Genomic DNA, 26,272 nt, shown 5'->3' with positions numbered 1-26,272 from the left:
TGATGACTTAATCATTGCAGTTCATTTAGTTTTATATGTTCTAATTCCTTTTAAAATTTGTCAATACTATTATTGTCACTTTTTACTAACTTACCATTTTGTTACACACCGATGTAAATTCAAACAATATGTCTGCCATTCCTGACTGGAATGAGCGAGGTACTGCTGTTGCCACCTACACTGGGTATTCCTTTTGTCTTTAGAACTCTGTGCACTACAAGCATGTTCATGCTTCCCCACATACATGCCTGGAGTAGTGCTCGTATTTTGTAGGAAACAATAATGTGTGTGTTTGTATAACCCAGTCGTACGCAATTTATAACTGCTAACCGGTCTGAATCTATAGCCCAAGTTTTGTGCTCCTGAGCAGGCTGCGCGCGGAGTGTATTAGATTCTCGGACATTGGTGGTTCCAGATGTTTTGATGAAGCCAACACAACACAATTTGACTGTCAAAGTATCTGTTTGGATGGTTCCTGGTGGAAGTGGGGCAGTTAAATTGCTGTGATATTCTTTTATTCTGTACTATGATTTTTCACGCTGAACATTATCACTGTGCAAGTAAATTTTGGTGCAATAGGTGGAGTATAATAAGGGCAATTTATAAATCTGTAATACTTATCCCATGCAAGGTCACATTGCTTGGCAGGTAATGTTTATCAGACAATGTTGAAACCTCCTTCTCCCTATTTACTAAAATTCATGTGAAATAATGACTAATTTTGGATTTGTGACAACGCAAGACTTCCAATAAATGTGAATTCCCACGTTACATGCCACATACAGTTGCCAGGAAACTAGAGCAGAGAGAATGAAATACAAATACAGTATGCTGTCAAGTTTCTATCCAACATTTTTGCAAGGCAGCCAATATCTCCAGGCTGCTGATGTAGGTCACATTATGGTACATGCCTTTCACTTTGAGTAATCTTTCTCGTTCTATCCTATCCCACTTATGGTGAAAAGAATTAAAACAGTGCTGTTTCTCGTGTAATGCTCATGCCATACATCTTAGGCTGGAGTTATACCACGGTACTGATCTTAGACCAGAGCAGCTGCAGAACGAGAAGCATAGTTGCCACTGTGTTGAGTGCAGTCAGGGAGCTGACCTGCAATATGATACCCTAAAATTGGCTAGAACTGGGGTGGGGGGTGGCATCTCCATGGCAGATGAAAATCCTGCTCCCCTGGAGGTGCGCCCCAACCCGCTGGGGAGGGCAGGGGCGTAAATCCTAGACCTTAATCGCTCTTATGTGATGGGTGATTAGTGCTGGCACAGACTCAGTGGACAGGCTGATCAACTGACTCAATGGCCGCGATTTTATTGGAGGAGGCGGGTTGGAGTCGGGTTCCGGTCCCGGTCCCGCTGCCAGTTTCAGCCGCTCCCAAAAAACGATTTTGGATTAAGTGGGCTCATTAAGCCAGCTGTGCGAGCTACCCGGCCCAACGAGTGGGAGCGGGTCTGATGCTGGCCTCTGCTGACCTCATTCATTCAGTAGTTTTTAAGGGGCCAATGTAGCCTTAGCTTCTCATTTCGTTTGTGCTGCTCTGGAAATCGGCCCAGGTCACCATGACTGCTGCAAGCGCAAAGGCTGCTCCTCGTTTTAATGAAGACTCCCTCCAAGCTCTTGTGGAGGGAGGAAGAGGGTGCAGGGATATTCTGTTCCCTCCCGATGGCCGGAGGAAACCTACTCAGCAGACAAAGGCAGCCTGGCTGCAAGTTGCTGAGGAGGTCAGCGCAAAGTCCTTATGCTCACACACATGGGGGCAGTGCCGAAAACAGTTCAACGATCTGCTGCGCTCAGCAAAAGTGAGTATCACATCACAGTTACCTTCAATCTGCTTCCCTTCTCCTCATCATCAGCACTCTGCATTGTCAGTCTAATCCTCCACATCCCACCTTACCCTTACTTCCCTTGCACCCTTACCTATCCCTCTCGCTCTATGTACTGGATCACTTCACCATCCTACTATGCAGCCCTCACACTCTCTCTCACTGTTATGCAATAACAACTAACAACGCACAGGGAGGCAGCTTCCTCTTGCCACCTCACTCCATCTTGGTCTCCCTCTAAGCTTCTATGTTATGGATTCTTCACACTCACTCCATCACCCTCGCTGAAACTCCACTTGTGTCCCTCCTTGCAGGAAAAGATAGCCCACAATAAGAGGGAGAGAGGGAGGACAGGAGGAGGGGCCACCATCCCTGGCAACTTTGACAAGCGCTGAGGAGACTGCTCAGGACATCGTAGGGGGTAGCGAGGAGCTGGAAGTGGGGGACGGAGAGACGGGCGCAGTAGAGGAAGCTGGTGACAGAATAGATTTGCAACCCTCTCAGTTAAATTTCATGATTGACTGAAATGGCATCTGATGTTCATAGAGATTGACTTTTGATCATCTGCACAATAGGTTGTGTCTGCTACCTCCAAGTCTGCTACCTAAATATCACATGTCTAACTCATGCCTTTTCTCCCCGCAGGACCATCGAGAGCTCCCCTCCCCACTGTCCAGGAGGAAGAGCCGGACGACTCCTCAGAGGAACCTGCAGCCTCTGAGGGAGCAGCGTCACCAGAACTCAGCACACCCAGCCCCAGCGCAGATACGCACACCTCGGTGGGTCCTTCGCGACAGAGAGTAGTGTTGTCACCTGGTGTATCACAGCTCACAAGTGAGCATCAGCAGATGGTGGAGACAGCGACAGCAGTGGAGAGTTCTCGTTGGAGGTCGCAGGACGCTCCTAGCTCTGCTCTGCTGTAGGTAGACGCTGTGCCTCTGGAGCCCTCCAGAAAGAGAGCGGTGCTGGAACTCCAGGAACAAGTACAGGAGTCTCTGACAGGGTTTGCATCCAGGGTAACTGCGAGTGTGCAGAGAATGGAGGAGTCCACCTCAAACATGAGCAATGTTGTGGTGCACGCAATGGCGAATGTAGGTGCCACCATGGAAAGGATGGCAACCTCCTTGGAGGACATAAATCGCCGGATTCAACAGAGCATGGTGACTCTCCTAAATAGATGGTCTGCTATGGAAGATAGATGGGCATCTACTGAGGAGAGGCACCAGAGGTACATGGACATCCCCGTTATGAGGACTTTCAGTACAGAGACGGCTCCTCATGTCCCCACTTATGTGCAGTAAGGTGCTCTCCAGCCATTTGCTAGCAGTGAAGTGCAGGTGACCCATGAGAGGGATGTTGGTGGTCGACAACAAGGAAGTGTGGGCTCCTCTCCAAGAGTTCACCTGACCATGCCACTGTGGAGCCCTTGGTCAGAGCCTCAGATTCCGCAACCAACTGAGATGGCCGTCCCAGCCCCTGCACAGCCGCAGGAAGGGCAGACTGTTGTGGAGCCCTCCCGGGCTCCCAAACCCAGAGGACGCCCGCCAAAGGCATCTAAACAGGCACAGCTTAGAAGTGAGCAAGGTGCCTCTACATCTGCTGAAGCCACAGGGGAAGCACCACGTAGAAGCATGCATAAGAGAAAGTCAACACACAAATAGTCACAAGGGTAGTCACTTGGGTGTTTTCTTATTTTACAAAGTAAAGCTTGTCATCCTGATTGTAACTTTATTAAACAAAAGTGATGGCAAAGAATCGAAGATTTGGCCTATGTGTGCTCAGAAATGGAAGTTGTACAGTGCGGGGTCAGGGCGCCTTTCATCTGTCGTGATGGTGGTGAGAGTGATAGGAAACCACAGTTTGTTGTACAGATGCTGTATGGTGTGTTAAGAAGGTTGTCCAGTCATTCACTTCCATGTGCCAGCCACATGTGGTTGATGTGTAAACTTACGCGAATCTAGCATGGATGAATGCATCCCTTGCCTCACGGTCAGCAATGTGCTCGCGTGCTGGTGGAATTGGCACATCCGCCCCCGCAAGGTGTACATCATCTGCCGCCTTTTCCTCCTCCTCTTCCGAGGAGGCTGTGCGCTGAGCCACTTGTTCCTCAGGCAGTGCTAAACCACGCTGCTGTGCGATGTAGTGCAGGGCACAGCAGACGACGATGTTTCTGGAGACCCTGGCTGGGATGTACTGTAGGGCTCCACCAGATCTGTTGAGGCATCTGAATCGCATTTTGAGCAAGCCGATGGTTTGCTCAGTGATGCTTCTGGTGGAAATATGGCTCACATTGTACCGCTCCTCAGCTTCGTTCGATGGCCTCCTCATCGGTGTCATTAGCCACTTTTTCAGGGGATAACCCCTGTCTCCAAGTAGCCATCCGGAAAGTTGTCTCGGCAGATTGAAGAGCTGAGTCACAGTAGACTGCTGCAGGATGAACGAGTCATGGCAACTGCCGGGGAACTTGGCGGAAACATGCATAATGTTCTTCCTGTGGTTACACACCAGCTGGATGTTAAGGGAGTGGAAGCCCTTGCAGTTGACAAATACAACTGGGTTGTGATGGAGTGCCCTAATGGCCATATGTGTGCAGTCTACGATGCCCTGCACACTTGGGAAGATTGCCATATTTGCAAAGCCAACCGCATGCGCAGTTACACTTACTTCATCCGTGGAGAAGTGGATGTAATTGTGTGACTTTGTAAAGAAGGCATCGGTAACCTGCGTGATGCAAGTGTGTGCGGCCAACTGGGAGATGCCGCTGATGTCTGCTGATGATCCCTGGAAGGACCCTGAAGCAAAGAAGTTGAGTGCGGTGGTGACTTTGACAGACACTGGTAAGGAGTGTCCACCCGCTCCTCTGGGCTCCAGGTGTTGGTGCAGCATTGCGCAGATGTCAGTGACTACGTCTCGCGAAAGTCTCAGCCTCCTTTGGCACTGCTGTTCACTCACGTTGAGGAAGCTCATTCTCAGCCTGTAAACCCTGTGTTGGGGGTATCTCCTGCTGTGGTGATGTGCAGCCCTGCGCTGACGCCCTCTGCATCATCAGGTGGGTGAAGAGAAGGTTGGCGCTCCTGGTGTTGGTGCTGCTGTTGTGCCTGGTTGTGCTGCTGCCTCGGCTGCTCTTCCTCCGAATCTGACGACCAGGATGAGAGGATATAAATGGTTCCCATTCCGCTGGTATATATCTCAGTTGAGGAATAGAGGTTGCAAGCGCTCAGTCAAAGTGGCCAGAGGATATTCCAAGGAGGGCACACTGCAGATGGATTTCAGCTTGAACACTCACAAGATCAGTAGAGTTGCAAAATGTTTGCCAAAACCTCAAAGCACTAAGTTGTGGCATCTGAAACTCAGCCATGTTGTAGGACTGCTTTTAAACTGCTGTAGCAGCTGCCAACAATTCAGCTCCTTGCTAAATTGCAGCTGGCGTGTTTGTCGGACGACGGGCAGCACACAGAAAATGCTCCAAAATCGGAATAGGCAGTTAAAATAAGATTATCAAGGCAGTTAACAAAGCTGTTAACTGCCTTAAGTGCCTCTCCCGCTGTTTGGTGTCAGGTCTGATTGGGACTCGCAGGCCCGACACTTGGTAAAGTAGTGTGGAGGTGGGATGGCGGCGGGTTCGCAACCCGCCGTCAATCATTTAGATTTTTACTCCTAACCCGCCTCCAAACCCGCCCTCTGAGCGCCGGCAAATTTGTGGCCATTGAACTCCTCAGGTGATGGTAGTTGTGGAGCATCTGACTTTACAGCTATATGATGGTTCCCGGAGCTTTCTAAGTCACAACATTTAGATTAGTGTAGCCTCAAAACTACCTGTTTAATGGCCTGTGAAGTGGATGTGCTACTTCAGGAGATGAGGGCAAAGAGGGTTGCTCTGTTTGGCATGTCGGGGCATCCTCCCTGGAGGACACCAGTGCAGCATGCCTGGCAGAAATCTTTGAGGGAGGAGGTGACCTTGAATATCACCAACAATGACATCTCAATGGTGCTTGTTGGCTGTATATGTCTTTGCAGCACAGGGCCCAGAATTACAACTGTCTCTGTGCTAACCTGGAGTCTCACTCCCGTTACCAGTTTTTCTGTGGTTTTCATGGTTCTTCTGCGAAAGTTACGGCATATAGCCAAGTTACGGAGGTTCGTCAAGCAATTTATATCTTTGCTATTGCAGTGATATTTCACCAGAACATCAAGAAGAAGAAGGACTTTCATTTATATAACGCCTTTCACAACATCCCAAAGCACTTTACATGAAGAACTTTTGAAGTGTAGTCACTGTTGTAATGTAGGAAACGCGGCAGCCAAATTGCGCACAACAAGCTCCCACAACAGCAATATGATAATGACCAGATAATCTGGTTTTTTTGTGATGTTGATTGAGGGATAAATATTGGCCAGGACACTGGGGATAACTCCCCTGCTCTTCTTCGAAATAGTGCCATGGGACCTTTTACGCCCACCTGAGTGAGCAGACCTTGGTTTAATGTCTCATCCGAAAGATGGCACCTCCGACAGTGCAGCATTCCCTCAGTACTGCACCGAAGTGTCAGCCCTCTAGATTTTTTGTGCTCAAGCACCAGAACTAATCCAAAACTATTGCATGAAATTAGCTTGTGGACATACAAGTTGTGTTTACATAAACAATTGGATATTTGCAACTAATATTCAGTGGTTACAGACTGGATTTTCAGGACCACTGGATTTACAATTAATGGAGCAAGTCTCCTCTGGATAGACAGTGAAGCACTGGACAGAACTTCATAAGAATAGCTTTAAAATTAGACCATTATTTATTTATTAAGTATTTCCTGTCACGGCCTTGCAGTCCGTTACTTCTATTACTCAGAATTCTAAACAGCTGTAAAAGATTATGTGAATGCTAAGGCGCACTTCTCTGAACAGCTGCAGCCCAGTGAGCAAAGTCTGCTTCATTTTTGTTGAGGGTGGTGGGGGTCTGGAACTCACTGCCTGAAAGGGTGGTAGAGGCAGAAACCCTCATCACATTTAAAAAGTACTTGGATATGCACTTGAAGTGCCATATCCTACAAGGCTATGGACCAAGTGCTGGAAAGTGGGATTAGGGTGGATAGCTCTTTGTCGGCCGGCGCGGACAAGTTGGGCCGAATGGCCCCCTGTGCTGTAAATTTCTATGATTCTATGATTATATCATTAAGAAGGTCCTTCCCCAGTTCTCCGAATTACAACTTCTCTTTTACAACAATAACTAAGATGTTGTCTTTTGTAGAGTTGGTTTACAGTTTCTTGGAGTTCCCTACTTGAATAGTTTGGTCTACCATTAGTGTATTTTTAGAGATGTGATAAAAGTTCTAAAGCTGTGTGACACCAACCCTATGTTTTATAGATGTTTGGTTGTGTTAAGTTTATGCTCATTATTCAGTTGTAGTGGGATGTGAAAATTTAAGATGACGACGGGAGAGTTGGTGTGGGAGCGTCAATCAGAGAGGGATGTGTGTTTTGCGTGTGCATGTGTGTGTGACCTCATTATGGACTGACTGTGGTGTAGCTTGTTTGTTTTTAAAAAGTAGTGACAAGTATTTGGTTACTAGGCAACAAAGAGCAATAGTGCATGGGCAGATCTGGTTGGCAGCCAGTTACCAGTGGAGTGCCACAAGGTTCAGTGTTGGAGACGCTGTTGTCTATAATTTTTATAAGTGATTTAGAGGAAGGAATTGTGTGCAAAGTGTCCAAGTTTACAGACGATACCATAGTGGGATTTCTTTCTTCTAAGTTCTGTGATCTGATCCCTGTTAAGCATGTGATGTATAATACTATGTGGTTGACAATGATCAATCAGAAAGCCAGCAGGGTTGCTGTGTTCATTTATTTATGCATTCATGCAGACACAAATCCTTTAATAAGCAAGTTTTTTTTTTTGTGCTCATAATCAACTTGTTGCTTACTGTTTTTGTGAGGAGAGATAGATGAAATGATGTTGAGTCTAAAATGGGCAAATGGTGAAGTGGAATGCCTCCAATAAACTGTTTAGGAAGGGTGGGCATAATGGGATTGTGCGAACTGGGACAGAGTTGTTGAGATGGGCAGTCTCCCAAGAAAAGGGATGCAGCAGAGCTTTGCACTTGAAAAAATATTGGCCGCTCATACTCTTGATTCACAAAACAATCTGTATATTGTCAAAATGTTTGTTAATTTTAACCCTACTTTAGTAAGTAGATTTTCATCTAGGTACAATTTATATGAAACCAGAACTATTAGAGACAGGGCAAAGAGATAAATGAGGATAACAAAGATCCTCCAAAAAAAATTTAAGATGAAAAAACATTATGGTGCCATAGCCTGTAAAACAACACTAACGAAGTGCAGTACTGTTGAGAAGTGGCTTATCTTGCAACAGACTAGACAAAATAATAAAATCGTTTCACAAAGGGAATGGAAGATCATAAAAGACAAACAGTGGCCACTTTTGGGAAGATGATTGTATATGACTACAGTCCATACAGTCATCGCTTACTGAATTACCCAAACAAAAGAAATCTGATTTTCATAAATTCCTATTGATTATTATCTGATTTTATAAACATTATAAGTCCTAATCAACCATATGAACAACCTCTCTCCAGCGCTCCCCATAGCACAAATTTTGGATGATTCCTAAAGTGAACAACTATTATAATTTAAAGCAAACCCAAAACATTAGAAATCTAAATGCTGGTCCAGTTAATTCTTCAAGGATAATAATACAGAAAATCTGGACTCTGAGTTCTGATGATCATTTGCTTGAATGAAAGAAGATATGTACTATTTATTAAATAGGATGCATTTTGGAACGTGTGTGATGTGCAGTGATAATTAACTGTAGTTGGTGATCACATCTCTGCACTATGGAGTTGTCAGATATAGTCCATCTCAGTCACAGATGAGCACTTACCCTTCCTTCTCGCCCTAAGGATAGAAAAGAGGTTTAACCTCTGACATTCTTTATAATCTTAGATTTTGTACTCAACAGAGCTTGTGAAATTGTGGCATACAAGCATTAACCTCAAAAATGTTTACATTCATATTGGCCCTATTATACTGTATTAGGGATTCTCATGCTGCTTAAAATGTAAATTTTACCTTTGCAAATGTCTCAGAGCCGCTAGTTCCTTGCTGTCCCTATTGGCATAACATTCAGTGAGCTACTCAAGGCAGTAATGCAATATGAAAATCTGACAGAATTTAACATGAGACACTGACAGAATGGCCCCAAATCCATTGAGCAACATGACATATATTGTACTATACTTATACTTACTGGTTGGAATCAACTCCTCAATATAGTGGGAGCTAGGTGTAAAATGCTGGCATTATATGCTTAACAAACCAAGTTCCGAGATCTGAAATATAAACACAAATAGCCTTCAACTATGTCAGGCTTGTGCCTACTGGGGATCTCCACTGCTGACATTTACATACACATGGTGAGCACTCATGCCACAATGGCCACTTCTTAGGTGCCTGCCTGTCTTGTCTTCTGCTGGTCTGAAGGGGTGCCCAGTCTCCTTCTACAAAAATTACATTATGGTCTCCTCAACCCAGTTTTACCTGCCAACTTCTCAGATGTCCAGGCCAGGTTCCTGTCTGGACCCTCAACGCAGGCCCCAAAACTGCCATTGAAGAGATTGGTATACCTCTTTCGTCTCAGTGAATCGGCCTCTGAAAATCAGCCAGGCCGACTAGTGGCCTGGGATGTGAAAACTCGCAGGGAGAGTCCCTACCTTGGCCACAACCCTTCCAGGCCAATTGCCAAACAAGGCCATTGATAACTCCTGTCCAGTCCAGGACCGTATCTGGGTCATGGCCTAGTTTGTGGCTGTTCTGTTGCACTCCTGCTGGAATTATAATTGCAGTGTATGGAAGCATGATGGATTTTTGGCCCCATTTTGTCTTCTATTGCTATTTAATGTTTTTTCAAATATTGTACACCTTTATTTTAAGTGGACCTCCCGTGCTTTACAAATGTAATGTTGAACTTTGACTAACTAGTGAATTTTAGAACATTATTATAGTATATACATGAACGAAGCTCCTCAAAAGCAACAGTGATGTGAATTGTGTTCAGTATGTAGCTTTATTACAGTCTTCGTGGCCGTTGTGAAATGGTAATACTTTGAAAGAAGATACAGATGTTGCAAGAAAAATGGCTCATAGTGGTGGAAGTTTTGGTTTCTGAGCAATAGGTCAAGGAAGAGAGAGAAGTTTGTCACAATGTAACTGTACTATTTCAGACTATACAAGGTAATCTAGGACCCGGTTAGTAATTTGCACTTATCAGGATAATGTCACATAAATGCTTTTTCAGAGGGTTTTTTTTTACTTGAAAAGCATATACTGTAATATGAATCTAACTAGCTTGTTCCAATTCTTATGCTGGAAGCTACCCATTCCTTTGTGCAATTTGGTTCACAAACTGCATCTGTTTCAATATTATATAGAGAATATACAGGGTTAAGTAAAGTTGTCTAAAGATCCATTTACAATACAGGTTTAGCATTGGTATGAAGCGATTTCAGCTTCCCACCGATGTGAAACTTGCAGTGTAAGTCAAAGTCTGACCTGAATCGAGAGTGAGACTCCCTGGAGGAGGGTTTCATATGCTTTGGTTTGACACTGCAGAGAATGTAAACCTGGTTTGCAAAGTGCACAGGGGATCCATAGGACATCCAAGGCACTTTTTAAACTGAACCAACATTAATGTATATGTTTAGAGAGCAGGGGCTCACCTTTCTCAATGCTCTAAACATTTAAGTCCAGCATTTCCTCCTTGGGTGCAACCCGGAAGTTAGACCCAAAAATGCACCCAATGTCGCGCCTAACGTTTTGCTGATCACGTGCAGAGCTGCCTCCTGGACAGGATAATTAGAGTTCCAGACAGGCAGGAGCCAAACAATGCAAATATGGTACTGTCTGGCTGGGATCTGAATTGTTCAGCAAGTACAACTCCAACAAAGGCAAAATACTGCAGATGTTGGAGATACTTGGCAGGTCAGGCAGCATGTGTGGAGAGAGAGAGAGAGAGAGAGAAACAGAGTTAACCTTTCAGGTCGGTGACCTCAGCTGAGTATCTCCAGCATTTTCTGTTTTTATTGCGAGTATAATTGTTTGTCACTAGTCGGCGGCTTCTCAGATTTCACTCTCCCCAACCATATATTGAGTAATTTGTATTGTAATGGGCTGTAAAAATTCGAAAGAAGCGGCTCAGAAGAAATGTTAACCGTGCTGATTGGTAGTGATCCCATTTAACCATTTTGTGATGGGAACACGTTTATTTGTCACTTTGGTGACTGTGGAAAATGCTTGGCCAGCGCGATGATTTCTGGCTTTTGAATGTCCGTTCCAGTTCTTGTATGATCCAGGGCCAGGAAAATTTCCTGGGGAAGACAAAAAAACACTGGGAGCAGTTTCCACAATAGTAAAATATGTAGGCCTGGGATTTCCTGTGTATTTGCAGCCAGATACACGTGCACTCTGGGCCGAATCAAATAACGCGGCCGAAAGGATCACGGAATTTCGGGCGTAAGTGAGTTACGCACGTAAGTCTCCCAAATCTCCTCGATCTTTTACAATCGTCTATTGATCCCTACATCCGAATGGCATCTCCACCCATAATAATGAACCCGCCCCCAAGTTACAGAGCCTTATGCGCAAGTTTTCTGCAATTGCACTTGCTCAGAGGCGCTCTTTAATTACGGCCAGATTTTGTTGATGCTTCAGAATTCATTCAGGCAGCTACAACAAGGGAGTTGCTATGGTTACAGCTATTGACGACGAGAATGTGTGTTAACTGATTCAATTATTCTTAAAATGAATATGAATCATGGGAAGACAGCTCCAGTGAGGTTATAAAATTGAATGTGTGTGTGATAACAAGCATTTAATGTACTGTGATCTGGAGCACACAAATCTTATAAATGCAATAACTGACTGATCCAAGGGATTTGGCTGCATGTTTGCTGAGATAATTGGTAACAGAGGTATTTGTTTCCCTCTAGTGGAAATAGAGGACTAGTACAGCGCAATACATTTAAATGCTGACTTCCTCCATTTTTCTCCCTTTCTCGGACCCACAGCAAATAGTACAGTGCGCGGGATAACCATTCTCCTTGGTTTGACGAGATTCAGACTCTGCTGCCATCTTTTTAAAACTGAGAGAAACCTGTAGTGTATCTGCTCAGGGAGTGGGGATAACTTACTACTGCAAGATTTGATTAAGTTTACCAAAGTTACACACGCATAATTCTTCAGGATCACAAAGAGGAGCTTCTGATTCTAGCTAGAAGCCTCTGAAGAAATGAATTTGAGTGTAAAATTATTAAGTGAAAAATACCTGAAGGAAAAGTGACTAAAATGGGGAAAAAAGTAAAACTATGAAAATTAATGCTTTTTAAAAACATCTCATTAAATGAAGTACAACATCAAGATCAACTGTTTCAAGAGAAGCAAGTCGAGAGGACTGTGAAAAGTGTGTGATTTTAATCTTAATGCCTTTAACTTCTGTTACAATCATTATGTGATAATGGGAACTTCTGTGTCCCTGATTCAGTTTGGGTAGTAGTAATAGATCCTTGGGGGATTGAATTTTAGACAAAATGACTTTTAAATAGAAACTCACTCTTGTGATTGTATTTTTATAATAATAAATGCCATATAGCCAGTTTGGGGTGAAGTTACTGTCAAATAGTTTTACTTATGAACCACAGCAGCATGTGGCCATTGTTCCCTAAGTACTATTTCTGCATAGTACACTGACATACATTGTGCTATTCAGTTTTAAAGAACTGCCACACTTCATATCCTACTAATTGTCAGGGTATTTTCAGTAAGCTGTGCTTTGCCATGTATTTCAATTTTTGCCAGTAAAGATTCTCCTGATTTGATGTTTCACTAGAAATACTGAACAGCGGAAATCAGTTATTGTCACCAGACATAGCTAGACTCAACAACCAGAGGTATTGTTACCCCTATTCTCTGGAAAAATATGGCTGCCAGTTTTTGTGTCAGTTCTGACTCATAAACTGGTATGCAAGGGCATATGGGGGCAGTAAAAGGGACAGAGACTCACTATACCAGATTTCTGCCCCACTTGTACACGGTGCACATTTCTGTTGGCGTAATGGGCGGAAGCAGGTAACTCCCATCAGAAACATCGTGAGACGTAAGTAAACAACATTACGCCCTCAGTACCGCTTGTCTCTTGTTCCACATAAACTGTACTATTTCTGTCTGTTAACCTGTTTGAATGTCATACTGTATTTTTCTCGTGGAATATTTTTACATGTGCAAAATCTACAATCTACAAGGGGACATAGATTCAAACTAGTAAAATGGAAATTTAGGAATGGTATCAGGAAGTTCTTTGTACAAAGAGTGATCAACAAATGGAATGATGAGTAGTGGAGGCAAAAAACCTGGAATTCTTTAAGAAACAATTGGAGGCCATGATGGGAGAACTGGATGAATGAACTAAGATGGGCCAAATGGCCACCTTCATTTGCATTTATCTTGCGAATGCAATAAAATAAGTAATACATATAACACTATTATATAAATATATATACATTTAATTAGTGTCCAGTATAACAATGATGATCAGTTTTCAGTCCTTACACAATGACTATTATAGCATCCAAATTAGAGAATCATAATGTGAAAATATTATCATGAACACAAAATGACATTTTTGAACAGCAATGTCAATAAATTGTCTAAAAGTAACACGACCAGATTTCTAATGTTACAAACATTTCCTTTTCTTTATTTGAGTCTTATTATTCCTTTCACTGAGGGTGTCATCATCGGGTCCATTTTACAGAAATACTACAAGCGTGCCTTTCGCCAGTAACCACTAGGGGGCAACATTTTAGACAAATCTTGCATCCTATTAGGGGACGATTTCCACTGAGTTGTGTGCAGTAACATTGTAAATGTGCCTATGAGTTTGTTTCATAGCACATTGAGGAAATGTTTTCATATTATTGCTTTGGTTTGAGTAGCAGCTTTTATTATTTTCCTAAATTCGAGTCAAAAAGTGGTATGATCAGCTGTGAGTAAATATATGCATTTTTGAGTCGAAAATTAAACTTCAGTTTTAATTAGCAAAACAATTCTGGAAGCAACAAATAAAATACTAAAAGCAAATAACACATGTTTACGACTAAAAGGAATTCACCCGTGTCATCAGCCACTTCTTCAATGCTTCCTCCCTCAACTAACGGACATGATGCGGGTAATTGAAGACGCACACTCTGTTGATGCTGCTCATCAGCATGGAGAGAAGATGAGGTACTCCCTGTGCCAAGCAGGGGAAGTGGTTACACTCATCGCCCCAGTACAGCAGTATGCCAACGTTGATGTTTCTGGGTTTTATTGGCTTTGACTCTGACGTGGGAATTGACCTTTTGCAGGGTAATTATTGAATGGAATTGGGTTTAATTCCTGAAATCAGAAAGCTAATATGGGATCAAAGCAATATAAAGAGTATTGTACTGGAAAGTCACATAACACAATTAATTGCTTATATCAGATCTAGTACTGATGCTAACAACAATGTTGTCCGGCATTGCACTAAAACACAATTTTCAAACGGCAGAAGCAAAATACTGCGGATGCTGGAAATTTTAAATAAAAACAGTAAATACTGGAAATACTCAGCAGGTCAGGCAGCATCAGTGGAGTGAGAAACCACAGATTGTGTGCTGAGTTTTTCCAGCATTTTCTGTTTTTATTTCAAATGGCAGAATCTAGTAAAGGCAATTGGATTGAGAGTCAAATCTTATTTTAAATACATTTTGAGCAAAATTTTGCACTGCAACCATTGAATTACTTGGTGGCAGGAGAAATTCCCACACCCATTCTAGAAGTGCAAGGGGGCAATAGCTTTGATATGACAAAACATTACATGAGCATTAAAAAAAAAATTAGCGCTGTACAAAAGCTGTTTTGTATTTCTGTCCAGTGAGGGACAGGAGTCAGTACGCTACCATTTTATTTTAAAAATACAAAAATCAGAAGCAATATTTCACTTCGAACCATTACTCACTGTTTTAATCAACTGTTATATTTTAGTGAATAATTGTGTGCTGTCAACTGTTTTTAAAAAAAAAAAAAAAAATAAATAAAAAAAAATAAAAAAAAATAAAATAAATGTAGCTCATTAACTCCTCAGGCTTTGCTTTTCCTAAATTATATATTATCCTAATTGCCCTAGCTGAAGGGTGTTTGTAATACTTGAACATATTGAGGAAATTTAATAATGCTGGGAAAGGACTATTGTATGTACTGTACATGGTCTGGCAGTAGTAGTGCTAACATGTATATTTGACTGTAATGCTACAGATAAAATTTGTTCGCAATTGCAGTACCTATTCGTTCTATGCCTAGAAGCAAATAAATCTGATTGACATGCCAAATTGAACTGTACCTGCCCCAAGGTACATGTAGGAAAGAAATTCTTAGGTCAAAATGGCAAGAGTTCTTGCGCATGCCTTTTGGTGTAGCTGAAACAACTCTACAAATCTTGGAGTTATTTCATCTATTGTAAAAGGTGTGGGCAACACAAAGCACTATTAAGAAATCATAGAATCGTAGAATAGTACAGCAATGAAGGAGGCCGTTTGACCCATCGAGTCTGCGCCGGCTCTTTCGAAGAGCAATCCAGTTAGACCCACTCTTTCCACATATCCCTGCAATTTTTTCTTCTTCAAGTATTTGTCCAATTTCCTTTTGAAAGCTACTATTGAATCTGTCTCCACTACCTTATCAGGCAGTGCATTCCATATCCTAACCACTCGTTGCGTAATAAAGTCTTTCCTCATGTCGCCTCTGGTTATTATCGACCTTTCAGCCATTGGAACCAGTTTCTCTTCATTTATTCTATCTAAACCCTTCATGATTTTAAACACCTCTATCAAATCTCCTCTTAGCCTTCTCTGCTCTAAGGAGAACAACCCCAGCTTCTCCAGTCTATCCACGTAACTGTAATCCCTGGAAGCATTCTAGTAAATCTCTTCTTTACCCTCTCTAAAGCCTCTACGTCCTTCCTAAAGTGTGGTACCCAGAATTGGACACAATACTCCTGCTAGGGCCGAACTAGTGTTTTCTATAGGTTTAGCGTAACTTCCTGGCTTTTGTACTCTGTGCCTCTATTTATAAAGCCCAGGATCCCATATGCTTTATTAACTGCTTTTTTAACCTGGTCTACCACCTTCAAAGATTTGTGCACAAACATCCCCAGGTCTTTCTGTTCTTGCAACCCCTTTAAAATTCTACCATATAACTCGTACTGTATCTCCTCATTCTGCCGACCAAAATGTATCACCTCACACTTTTCTGCATTGAATTTCATCTGCCATTCATCTGCCCATTCCACCAGCCTATGTCATCTTGAAGTCTATTACTATCTTCCTCACTGTTTACTACACTTCCAAGTTTTGTGTCATCTGCAAATTTTGAGATGGTGCCCTGTACTCCCAAGTCTGAGTCATTAATGTATATCAAAAACAGCAGCGGTTCTAGTACTAAACCTTGGGGAACGCCACTGTACACCTCCCTCCAGTCCGAAAAATAGCCATTCACCACAACTCTCTGCTTTCTATCTCTTAGCCAATTTTGTATCCATGCTGCTACTGCCCCATTTATCCGATGTGCTTCAATTTTTCCTAACAATCATAATATGTGGTACTCCTTTTGAAAATCCAAATACACATCAACTGCACTGCCCTCATCCACCCTCTTTGTTACCTTATCAAAAAACTTGATCAAGTTTGTCAAATACGATTTGCCCTCAACAAGTCCGTGCTGGCTCTCCTTTATTAGGCCATGCTTGGCCACGTGGCTGTTAATTTTCTCTCGGGTTATTGTTTCTAAAAGCTTCCCCACCACCAATGTTAAACTGACTGGCCTGTAATCAGGTTTATCCTTCTCCCCTTTTTTGAACAAGGGTGTAACATTTTCAATCCTCCAGTCCTCTGGCACCACCCTTATATCTAAGGAGGATTGTAAGATTGCGGCCAGCACCTCCGGATTTGCTACCCGTACTTCCCTCAGCAGCCTAGGATGCATCCCATCTGGACCGGGTGACTTGTACACTTTAAGTATTACCAGCCTTTCTAGTACCTCCTCTTTATCTATTTTTATCTCATCTAGCATCCCGACAACCTCCTTGGTTACCATAACTTTGGCAAAGTTCTCTTCCTTGGTAAACACCGATGCAAAGTACTCTAGTATCTCAGCCATGCCTTCTGCCTCCACCAATAAAGCTCCATTTTAATCCCAAACCCGTCCCACTGCTCCTCTGACAACTCTTTTACTAATAATATGCCTATAGAAGACTTTGGATTCCCTTTTATGTTAGCCACCAAACTGTTCTCATACTATCTCTTTGCCCCTCTTATTTCCTTCTTCACTTCTCCTCTTGACTTTACATATTCAGCATGATTCTCTCTTGTATTATCAAACTGACATCTGCTTCATCCTACTCTCTATCTCTGTCGTCATCCAGGAAGCTGTTAATAATTTGTTCCTAGAACATTTATTTCCTTTGGACACAAAGATGTTAAAAGATTTGAATAATGATTTTATTTTTATATTATTTTGTTTTGTGGATTATAGTGATTATTCTCTAGATGGATGAAGATCGATTAACAAGATTTTTACCATAGCTTTTTTATATTGCAACTTCTCTCAATATAGCTAGTGGTTAATAAATAAACCCGCATTTATATTCCTCTTTATTTATATTTTAGTTACATAGTGCTTTCTGGGACTAAAGCTATGCTGAAACATGTACACCGCTGCTAAATTATGAAATATATGCAATCATTCTGTAGTATTCCAAATTCATACTTGTTTGCCCTTGAAATTAAATCGAAACTGTTGTGATGAGTAATTTCTCAAGATAGACCTTTGTCCTGTAGTGTCACATTGTTCAAAACATTCACCAAAACTGAAGGTTCTATTGATGCGGTATTAGCACAAAGATTGCCCAGTTTTCTTCAGCCTTGCTTTGAGCATGGTAACACACTCACTCTGACCAGCCTTGTGCATTATTTAGGAGCTACAATCTCCAAATAATCTGTGTGTGGCATTTACTGGTGGGAATTGTTATCTTTCACTCCCAGGCACAGACTTGGTTCAGTTAGCTTCAAATGAGCATCCATTTAAAAGCACACTAAAGCTCAACAGTCCATGACTGTGCCGACACCCTTATGGTTATGAATCATCAATGCTTAACTTTTAAAGGGCAAAATATTTGGATCTGGGAATGAGTGACTTGGCCTCTAGTCAGCCATTCAATTAATCAGAACCAACCAATATTCATTTATCTTGGAGTTGAACTGATGACTGAAATGGCTAGTTCCAAAATCTAAATGAATGGGAAAGAGCAACATTTGTAATGAGGACAAATGCAGTATGTGCAGTATGAGGGTAGAACTTGTGGCTGGTGAAGTTCATATATGGACACTTGACATGTTCGTACGACATCGCTGTGTGCATTCTCGCTATACAGGGGTGAGAAATAGAAAAAATATCACCTTGGTACAGTAGGGGCTTTTGTTCTAAGGTTGGGGTTGGGGCTGAGGCATATTGTTGAGGCAGAGTATTCAATCCTGAGAATTGATTGCCTATCTTCCCTCCCACACCCGATCAGGGAATAGAGCAGGGGCAGCAAAAAGGGAAGGAGAAAAGTAAATAAGAAATGGGGGAGGACATGATAGAGGAAGAGAAATAGTAAAAAAATAATGACATTTAATGTAACAAACTTTTCCTTTCTCCTCCCTTGGTCTCCTCTCTACAAGTCTTGTATTCACTGATAGAAGGCACAGGAAAACTGCCTGTTCCAGATTGCTGCTGATCTGCTGTACAATCTTGGAGATGTATGACAGCATCTTGATGGTGATCTGTCTTCCAGTTTTCCCTGTGGAGGGCATAGCCACGACCCCAAATTCTCAACGTGGACAACTTTATTGTACTACTTCTTGGCACAGTATGTTCAGCTGCCAATGTTATGTGCTCACTTCCCAATTTAATTAATATATTTTGTTATCTTAAAAGCAGAACTTATTTTAAATCACCAGTATTTGCAAAAACTCCTTATTTTGTGGACTGCTGCTTTAAGAATCTTACAGCAAGGTTCAAGCCCCACTCCAGAGGCTGGCGCACATAGACTAAGCCGACACTTCTGTGCACTTCTTTTGTGTCCGACAGGGCCTTGCTTAACATGTCCGTAATACTGAACCTCCGACCGTGCAGCACCACTGACTTTGGGTAGGTGGCTGGGCCTCGATGTTGACCTCGCCCTCCCAATTCAGATACCCGGAGCTGATTTCAGACTTCCACCCTTGAAATCGAGGAGGGGGCTCTGCTGCGAGGCTCTCTGCAGTGGAATACTCGACTGACACTTAATTTCTAGGTTGACATTTGAATAATAGCCACATAGGTGAGATACCAGATTGTGCCAGGCATCTTTGGAATTATTCTCCAGCAATGAGTCAATACCTTGAGAGAAGGAGGAATGGATTGCGGGGAGAAAATTACTGCAAAAAGGAGGAAAAATAGTATAATCAAATTTCATAAGCTGGCACATAAATTTGGTTCTCAAAGAATTAAATATTGCTTCAAATATTTTGTTCTCACAATGCAGAAATCTTGTAATTCCAGAGGAATCACTGGATTTTTCTGCTATAATATTCTGCTTATGGTTACATACATCCAGTGCTGCAGTTCACTTTATCCTTTACACAAATTAGACTGAGGGTGAGCTGACTCAGCCTCCCACACATTCATACAGCACAAAGAATATTGATTGGATTTCTAATTATGCATCATCAGATGGGAAGATATTTTGCCCCACATTGTCTAAGAATTTGAGATAGTGTGGCATAAAAAAACGAAACTTCACTTTTTTTTTGCCTTCACAACCTCATTGGATCATTTACAAGTCTCGGGAGCTGTGAAATTATTGGACCACCAACAAACATTTCACTTTGGCGTGCCAACCAGCTATCTTGTGATTAAATCCGGTAAAAGAATGAAGCAAAACCTGTTCAACCCATACTTTACCTCCATACATTGTTGCAGTACTCTTTTTCAAAGGAGCCTTTCCTTACTTTTTAAAATTAAAATTGTATCTCCGTGCGAAAAATTAAGCTGCGCGGGTAAAAACTGGAAGATAATGAAGTGAAATGAGAGTGTGAATTTTTTAAAGAAGCGTGCGCAGAAGTACACAGCACAGTTAAACAGATGGTGAAGTGGTTTATTATATTTGTGTTGATGTGCGTGCATGAGCGAGGGGGTGGAGTTGTTGACTTGTCCCGGCGTATGCTGCTGTCACTCTGGTAGGTTGGGCTTCATATTCCCAGTAAGTTAAATAAGTCCGTGGAAGAGGAGCTTGCTGTGTGCGATATTCTCCTTTTTATTGAGACTCGCCTTTAGGTTGTGTGTAACGTTTTTCGACACCGTAAAGGAGAACTCGCCAGTTGGAGATGGAGAACAATAAGACGACCAACGTCATTTCAAAAACTTATTCCCGTATCCCGAGACCAAAATTGTATGTGAATTCGATGCCATCGTCTGTACGCAGTTACTCGCACTCGAAACTTGCCCAAAGGTATATATTTTTTCTGTATTTCAAAATGTAACTTTGCTATCACAAATGTATACTTAATATAACTTAGGTAAAGTGAAATCAGAAACTTAGATCTGCTTTTTGTCATTCATTGTTTTTAGTACAGGTTATAGCTTCGCTATTCAAACAATTAAACAATAGATTGTTGTGTGAAAGTGGGTTAAGTCGACACATTTTAAGATCATTAGTCACGTTTTAGTGTATTTGGCCTTACGGTGATTTTTTGTGGTGAAACATTTAGAATAATCATACACACAAATATATCATGTTTATATACACTTTACATTCCTATAGCTTTCCAAGTACTTTCATACAAACAACAAATTATTTACAGTACTATCTGCTGTTCAGTGGTGGAACCTTTACTAGTACTGAGCTAGTAGGTTGGGTCAGATTTTACAGTAGAAGGGCATTTAATGGCATCTGCCAGTAGTTCGATTTGTCCTTGCCCGTTTCGGTTTTTACACTTTTTGTGTGCCAAGTTGCAGAAAGTGCGAGCTGATAACGGCGGAGCAAGGGAAACCGGGCACCTGGGACCTGAATGAACAGGGAAAGCAACTGTGTATCTCCTTAACCAATCAGATCAAAAGATTGTGAAATTAACAGCGCAAGGACTGAGAAGGCAGTGTAAATTAGCGAGGGTAAATTCAATGTTAAATCAGGTACAGGAAGAGAAATAAAGAGAAGAAAGGAAAGATTGCATTAAGAGAGAGAAAAGAGAAGGAAAGGAAAAGTAAAAATATTTTAAAATTTTCAAATTTGACATTTTAAAATCTCCAACAACAATTAAAACCTGAAGGAATGAGACTCCACACTTGTAATAGTTAATTTTTCAGTGGCAGAAAGGTTGATTGGCAGTAGTTAACATTTATCATGTCATTAAAAGGGTACTTATAAATGGACATGGCTTAAACTTTCTGTGGCGCGTATCGGTCGTATCTACCATGCAAATACAGCAACTTCACCCCATTCAATGCATTTCAAAGGTGAGGCAGATAGCGAGATGCTGTTTTCGCTAAGCTATTGGTGGAGCAGTGTAACTTGAACAGCAACTTTTGGATTTTTAAGTTTAACCACGCATCTGTCCCGCGCCTGAAGCTGCCGTACCATTTGTGCATAAATAACGGCCAGCACCATTAACCCCACCGTTATTTTGACAGGAAAATGTGGGCCAATATTTTTACCTATTTTCTGATTTTAACCTTTTCTCATAACTCAGTTCTCTGATACCAGGCCTGTGGGCCTTCCTTGCGCCCCCTTCAAAGGCTTGGATGTTTTCCTGGTGCCTCAGTAACCAGTGGCCCACATTTTCCTGTCAAAGTAATGGTGGGGTTAATGGTGCTCGCCGTTATTTATGCGCAAATCAAGCTGACTTAAACAAGGCTATAACTTGGATTTTTAAAGGTTAAGGATATAAGGCTGAAAGTTACTAATGCTGACAGCAATTTCCACATGTTACTTCATAAGCAGAAGACTGAATCCATAGTTGAACTTTAAAAATTACCGTACTAAGCTGATAATTTTGTAGTAATCAACAACTCTTTGGAACATACATTCAAATTGCCTAACTGGTTTTCTCCATACCACTGAATGTGATGCAAGATACCACAGTCTACTCAAGTAGGATCAGCTATTCTTCTTCATTATAAAGACAGATTGGGGTGTATTTTGGTCAAGGATATTAATGGGAATGTAAAAGCAGATGTGACTAAATTGATGAGCTGCATGCTGAGGTGTATTGCCAGAGGACAGGTAAATGGAAGAGGTTAAGTGTGAGCCCATGGTGGTGGACCATGCTTTGGTAAGGCTGACCTTGATTACTGAGTTCAGTCACTGGTTACTGAGGCACCAGGAAAACATCGAAGCCTTTGAAGGGGGCGCAAGGAAGGCCCACAGGCCTGGTATCAGAGAACTGAGTTATGAGAAAAGGTTAGAATGATTTATGATGAAAGGTTAGAAAAACTTGGGTTCTTCAGCCTTAGAAGGAGATAAATTACAGGATTTTCTGAGGCAAAAGCTCTGGAGTTTTTCAAGAGGCAGTTAGCTGCTGTGATGGGGATTGTAGGATTCAATGGAAGGTTGATTTAGAAGTGCTGAATGGCCTTCCTCATCTGCAATTATGTTTGCTGTGAGCAAAATTTGAAATGGACTTATTTCCTGTATTATCACTGGTCTCATATTGTGGGACATTGTAAATACATTGGAATTGTCTCCATTTTTGTTCAACCATTAATGTACAAGTTTTGCTCATGCACAGATGGCTGCATGAACTTTTCATCCATTTGGCTAATTAACAGGCAATTTGTTGACTGAGAATGTGAAATCCTCATTAATTCAGGTGTGTCATGCTTTATTGCTCTTACTGCTATTGAATTGTTGTTTCACATTCATTTTTTGAATCATTTTTGAGAGTGGGCAACCAGTCCTGTTTTGAGAAATGTTTGTTTCATTGATACTCTGATCTTGTAAGAAGAATGCTAATACTTTTTCTCAAATTCCAAGAAATTGATGTTGTAACGAGAACTCATTTTGTTCCTGATCTATTGTAGAGAAAAGTTGAGTCGATCCTTTTAACCTATAAGAATACATCCTCCCTGTTCTTTTGTGGGCAACTGTACACAATGTGGCAGAAATACAATAGCTGTACTAGAAAAATACCTGAACACTAATCTTTTGGAGTTAAAAAGGATATCGAAAGTCTGTACTTTTCAGAAGTTTTGTTCATTAACTTATGTATGTTACTTATTACACATTTTCGTTTTCTGGTTTGACTAAACAATCCAGCAAAATACTGATCTTGCCTGGCTTGGCAAATATTTCTGTCACTCATTTACCATTTTAGGTAATGGTAACTGACTCCCTACTTGAGTAAAATTAAGAGAGCAAAATTGAAAGGAATTCTGTTGCATTGGTACTGTACTGTAATTGTAAAGTAAATTTGAAAATTAATTAAGACTGCTTGTTGTAAAATGCACTATTTTGATTCCCCTTAAAAAAAACACATCATAATGGGTATCAAATGTTGCCCAATAGGTTATTGATTTATGGGGGCCCAGGTTTTAATTTTTAATGAGTTAAACATTGATTTTATATTGTTCTGAGTTTGTCAAAAATATGAATGCACTTACGATGTTAGTACACATAATGACCAGACCTGTTGTCCCCAATATGTTTATGCATGTGATGTATTTCTTGTTTGTGCAGGAGTGTTGCCTCAAGTTGTGGACTTGCAAAGGGTGATGAGGCATTAGCCAAGTTGTTTGTGTGCTAACCAGTGAGGTAGCACTCTTATTATGTTAATATATGTTGCTTTATGTCCCATAAAATTGCCAAGTACTGTAGTAGCTGTAATGAAAGGCCCTAATGTTAGTATGATGTAAATTTGATATAGTGGAACCCACGAACAGTGAAAATACTGCACTGTTCCAGTTTTTTTGTTACTTAATTGGATGGAATAACCCTTCTGTGAAATTACTACTTTCCACGTGAAATTAAAATCCAAGCCCAACCTTTTACTGTTTACCTTAAAGATCAGCAGAATATACTTTGCTGATCAGTGAACCCCAGTGTCTTCCCTCATAATGGATTTAGCCTGTCTGTACTTTGACTGAATCACTCAATTACATTTTTTAAAAGCATTCCAGTTCAGCCACAGAAAGCATGACATCATCAAAAGGTTGTGCTTGTGAGAATTTTTACAAGGTTACAACTGACTGTACTTTGTCAAAAGGTCCACAGGCAACTGAATTTAAACTTGCTGCATGTTCCATTTAATCAAATATTCAGCTAGAAAGAGTAGGCTATTCTCTGCTTTGGTGGAAACCTGGCATAGTGAATTTTGTGCCCACCTGACCTCTCTGCTGCTGACCCTAGCGAGTTTTCTGGGGTCAGCCTAATTAACATAATTTTGTAAGGCTCTCTTCAAGATTCCCACCTGTGCTTGGGAGCTTGACTCTTGGAGGGGCAGGAGTGGTAATAGTGGATGCGCAGGCCTTGGACGGCTGAAGAGGACTAGATTGGACAAAAAAATTTAAGTCGCTGGGTTGGGGAGCGCGATCAGCCAAAATTCTCTGCAAAATCTGTGTGGAGTTTGCACATTCTCCCCGTGTTTGCGTGGGTTTCCTCCGGGTGCTCCGGTTTCCTCCCACAGTCCAAAGATGTGCGAGTTAGGTTGATTGGCTATGATAAATTGACCCTTAGTGTTAGGGGGATTAAATACGTGGGGTTACGGGGATAGGGTGGGATATGTGTTGGTGTAGGGGTTACGGGGATCAGGTGGGATATGTGTCGGTGCAGGCTCGATGGGCCGAAATGGCCTCTATCTGCACTGTGGGGTTTCTGTGATTCTGTGAAATGTGTCCCTGGCCCCAAGATAATCAAGCGTTCCATGTAGTATTTGATTACATCTGTCTATACTTACCCTTATGCTTTTATTGCTAGCCATTACCAGACTTCTTAACAGAACCATACCAGTGCTGCAGAGTGATATTGTAGCCACGCTAGGCCTGCAAAGGGGCAATGGTACTTTCCTAATTTCATAACTCCACATTGCAACCTTCCTGCAGTTCTGGGTGTGTACTCTAATCTAATGTGACTCATTATTTGGATGAGAAAAATGTAGCATGGCTGACTGTTCTGTAATGTACCAGTGAAACCTGTATTGGGTTTTGTGTTCTCTGAATTGCTATGTGGGGCTGCTGTGTTCCACCATTTACAGTTGTTTATGCTGATTTTTAGATAGTAGGATGATAACACGGTGTAATAAGAGCATATGTCTTGTCAATTTCAGGTGCAAGGTCCAGGCCTGTGCTGGTATCTTACTCTTTCCCCGTCCTTCCCGCCCTAAGCACCTGCTGCGAGCTAATCTCGCCAACCTCCTCCCTGTCCCTCTCTGCTTTACCCCTCTGGACTACGCCAGTAAATTAGGTTTCATCGCCCCTCTCCGCATTTCGATTCAAAATGTACGTTCGAAAACACAGCGTCAGTTTCCACATGTACGCTGACGACACCCAGCTCTACCTCACCACCTCTTCTTTCGACCCCTCCATGGTCTCTCAATTGTCAGACTGTTATCCGACATACAGTTCTGGATGAGCAAAAATTTTCTCCAATTAAATATTGGGAGTACCAAAGCCATTGTTTTTGGTCCCCGCCACAAACTCCGTTCCCTAGCCACTGACTCCATCCCTCTCCCTAACATCTGTCTGAGGCTGAACCACACTATTCACAACCTTGGTGTCATATTTGACCCTGAAATGAGCTTCCGACCACATATCCGCAGCATAACAAAGACCACCCACTTCCACTTCCATAACATCGCTCATCTCCGCCCTTGCCTCAGCTAATCCGCTGCTGAAACCCTCACCTATGCCTTTGTTACCTCTAGACTTGACTATTCCAACGCACTCCTGGCTGGCCTCCCACATTTCACCTTACGTTAACTTGAGGTCATCCAAAATTCAGCTGCCCGTGTCCTAACTCGCACCAAATCCCGTTTGCCCATCATCCCTGTGCTCACTGACCTACATTGGCTCCCGGTCAAGCAGCACCTTGATTTCAAAATTCTCATCCTGGTTTTCAAATCCCTCCATGGCCTCGCCTCTTCCTATCACTGTAATCTCCTTCAGCCCCACAACCCCCCCCGAGATATCTGCGCTCCTCTAATTCTGCCCTCTTGAGGATCCTTGATTATAATCGCTCAACCATTGGTGGCTGTGCCTTCTGTTGCCTAGGCCCTAAGCTCTGGAATTCCCTGCCTAAACCTCTCCGCCTCGCTACCTCTCTTTCCTCCTTTAA

The 26,272-nt window shown here is 42.1% G+C and overlaps 1 protein-coding gene across 3 annotated transcripts in view; it reads left to right on the top strand.

Annotated features, from left to right (window-relative positions):
- Window positions 1-26,272, top strand: part of arhgap40 (Rho GTPase activating protein 40) — a 159,833-nt gene that overhangs the window by 43,997 nt on the left and 89,564 nt on the right. Inside the window, exon 1 of one of the 3 annotated variants that reach the window (XM_086005558.1) lies at window positions 20,167-20,458. The exons of 1 other annotated variant lie outside the window; for it this stretch is intronic. In XM_086005558.1, the coding sequence (XP_085861684.1) occupies window positions 20,334-20,458 (125 nt within the window). In that variant the 5' untranslated portion in view covers window positions 20,167-20,333. Of the gene's footprint in view, window positions 1-20,166; window positions 20,459-26,272 lie in introns of those variants that run through there. One more of the 3 variants, XM_086005557.1, reaches the window with a different exon arrangement.

The sequence above is a fragment of the Somniosus microcephalus genome, chromosome 13, assembly GCF_052327205.1.
Source record: "Somniosus microcephalus isolate GS21.2 chromosome 13, FLI_Smic_1.0, whole genome shotgun sequence".
Lineage (NCBI taxonomy): Eukaryota > Metazoa > Chordata > Chondrichthyes > Squaliformes > Somniosidae > Somniosus > Somniosus microcephalus.
The sequence above is the reverse complement of the archived record's forward strand: the minus strand, read 5'-3'. Positions and strand labels throughout refer to the sequence as shown.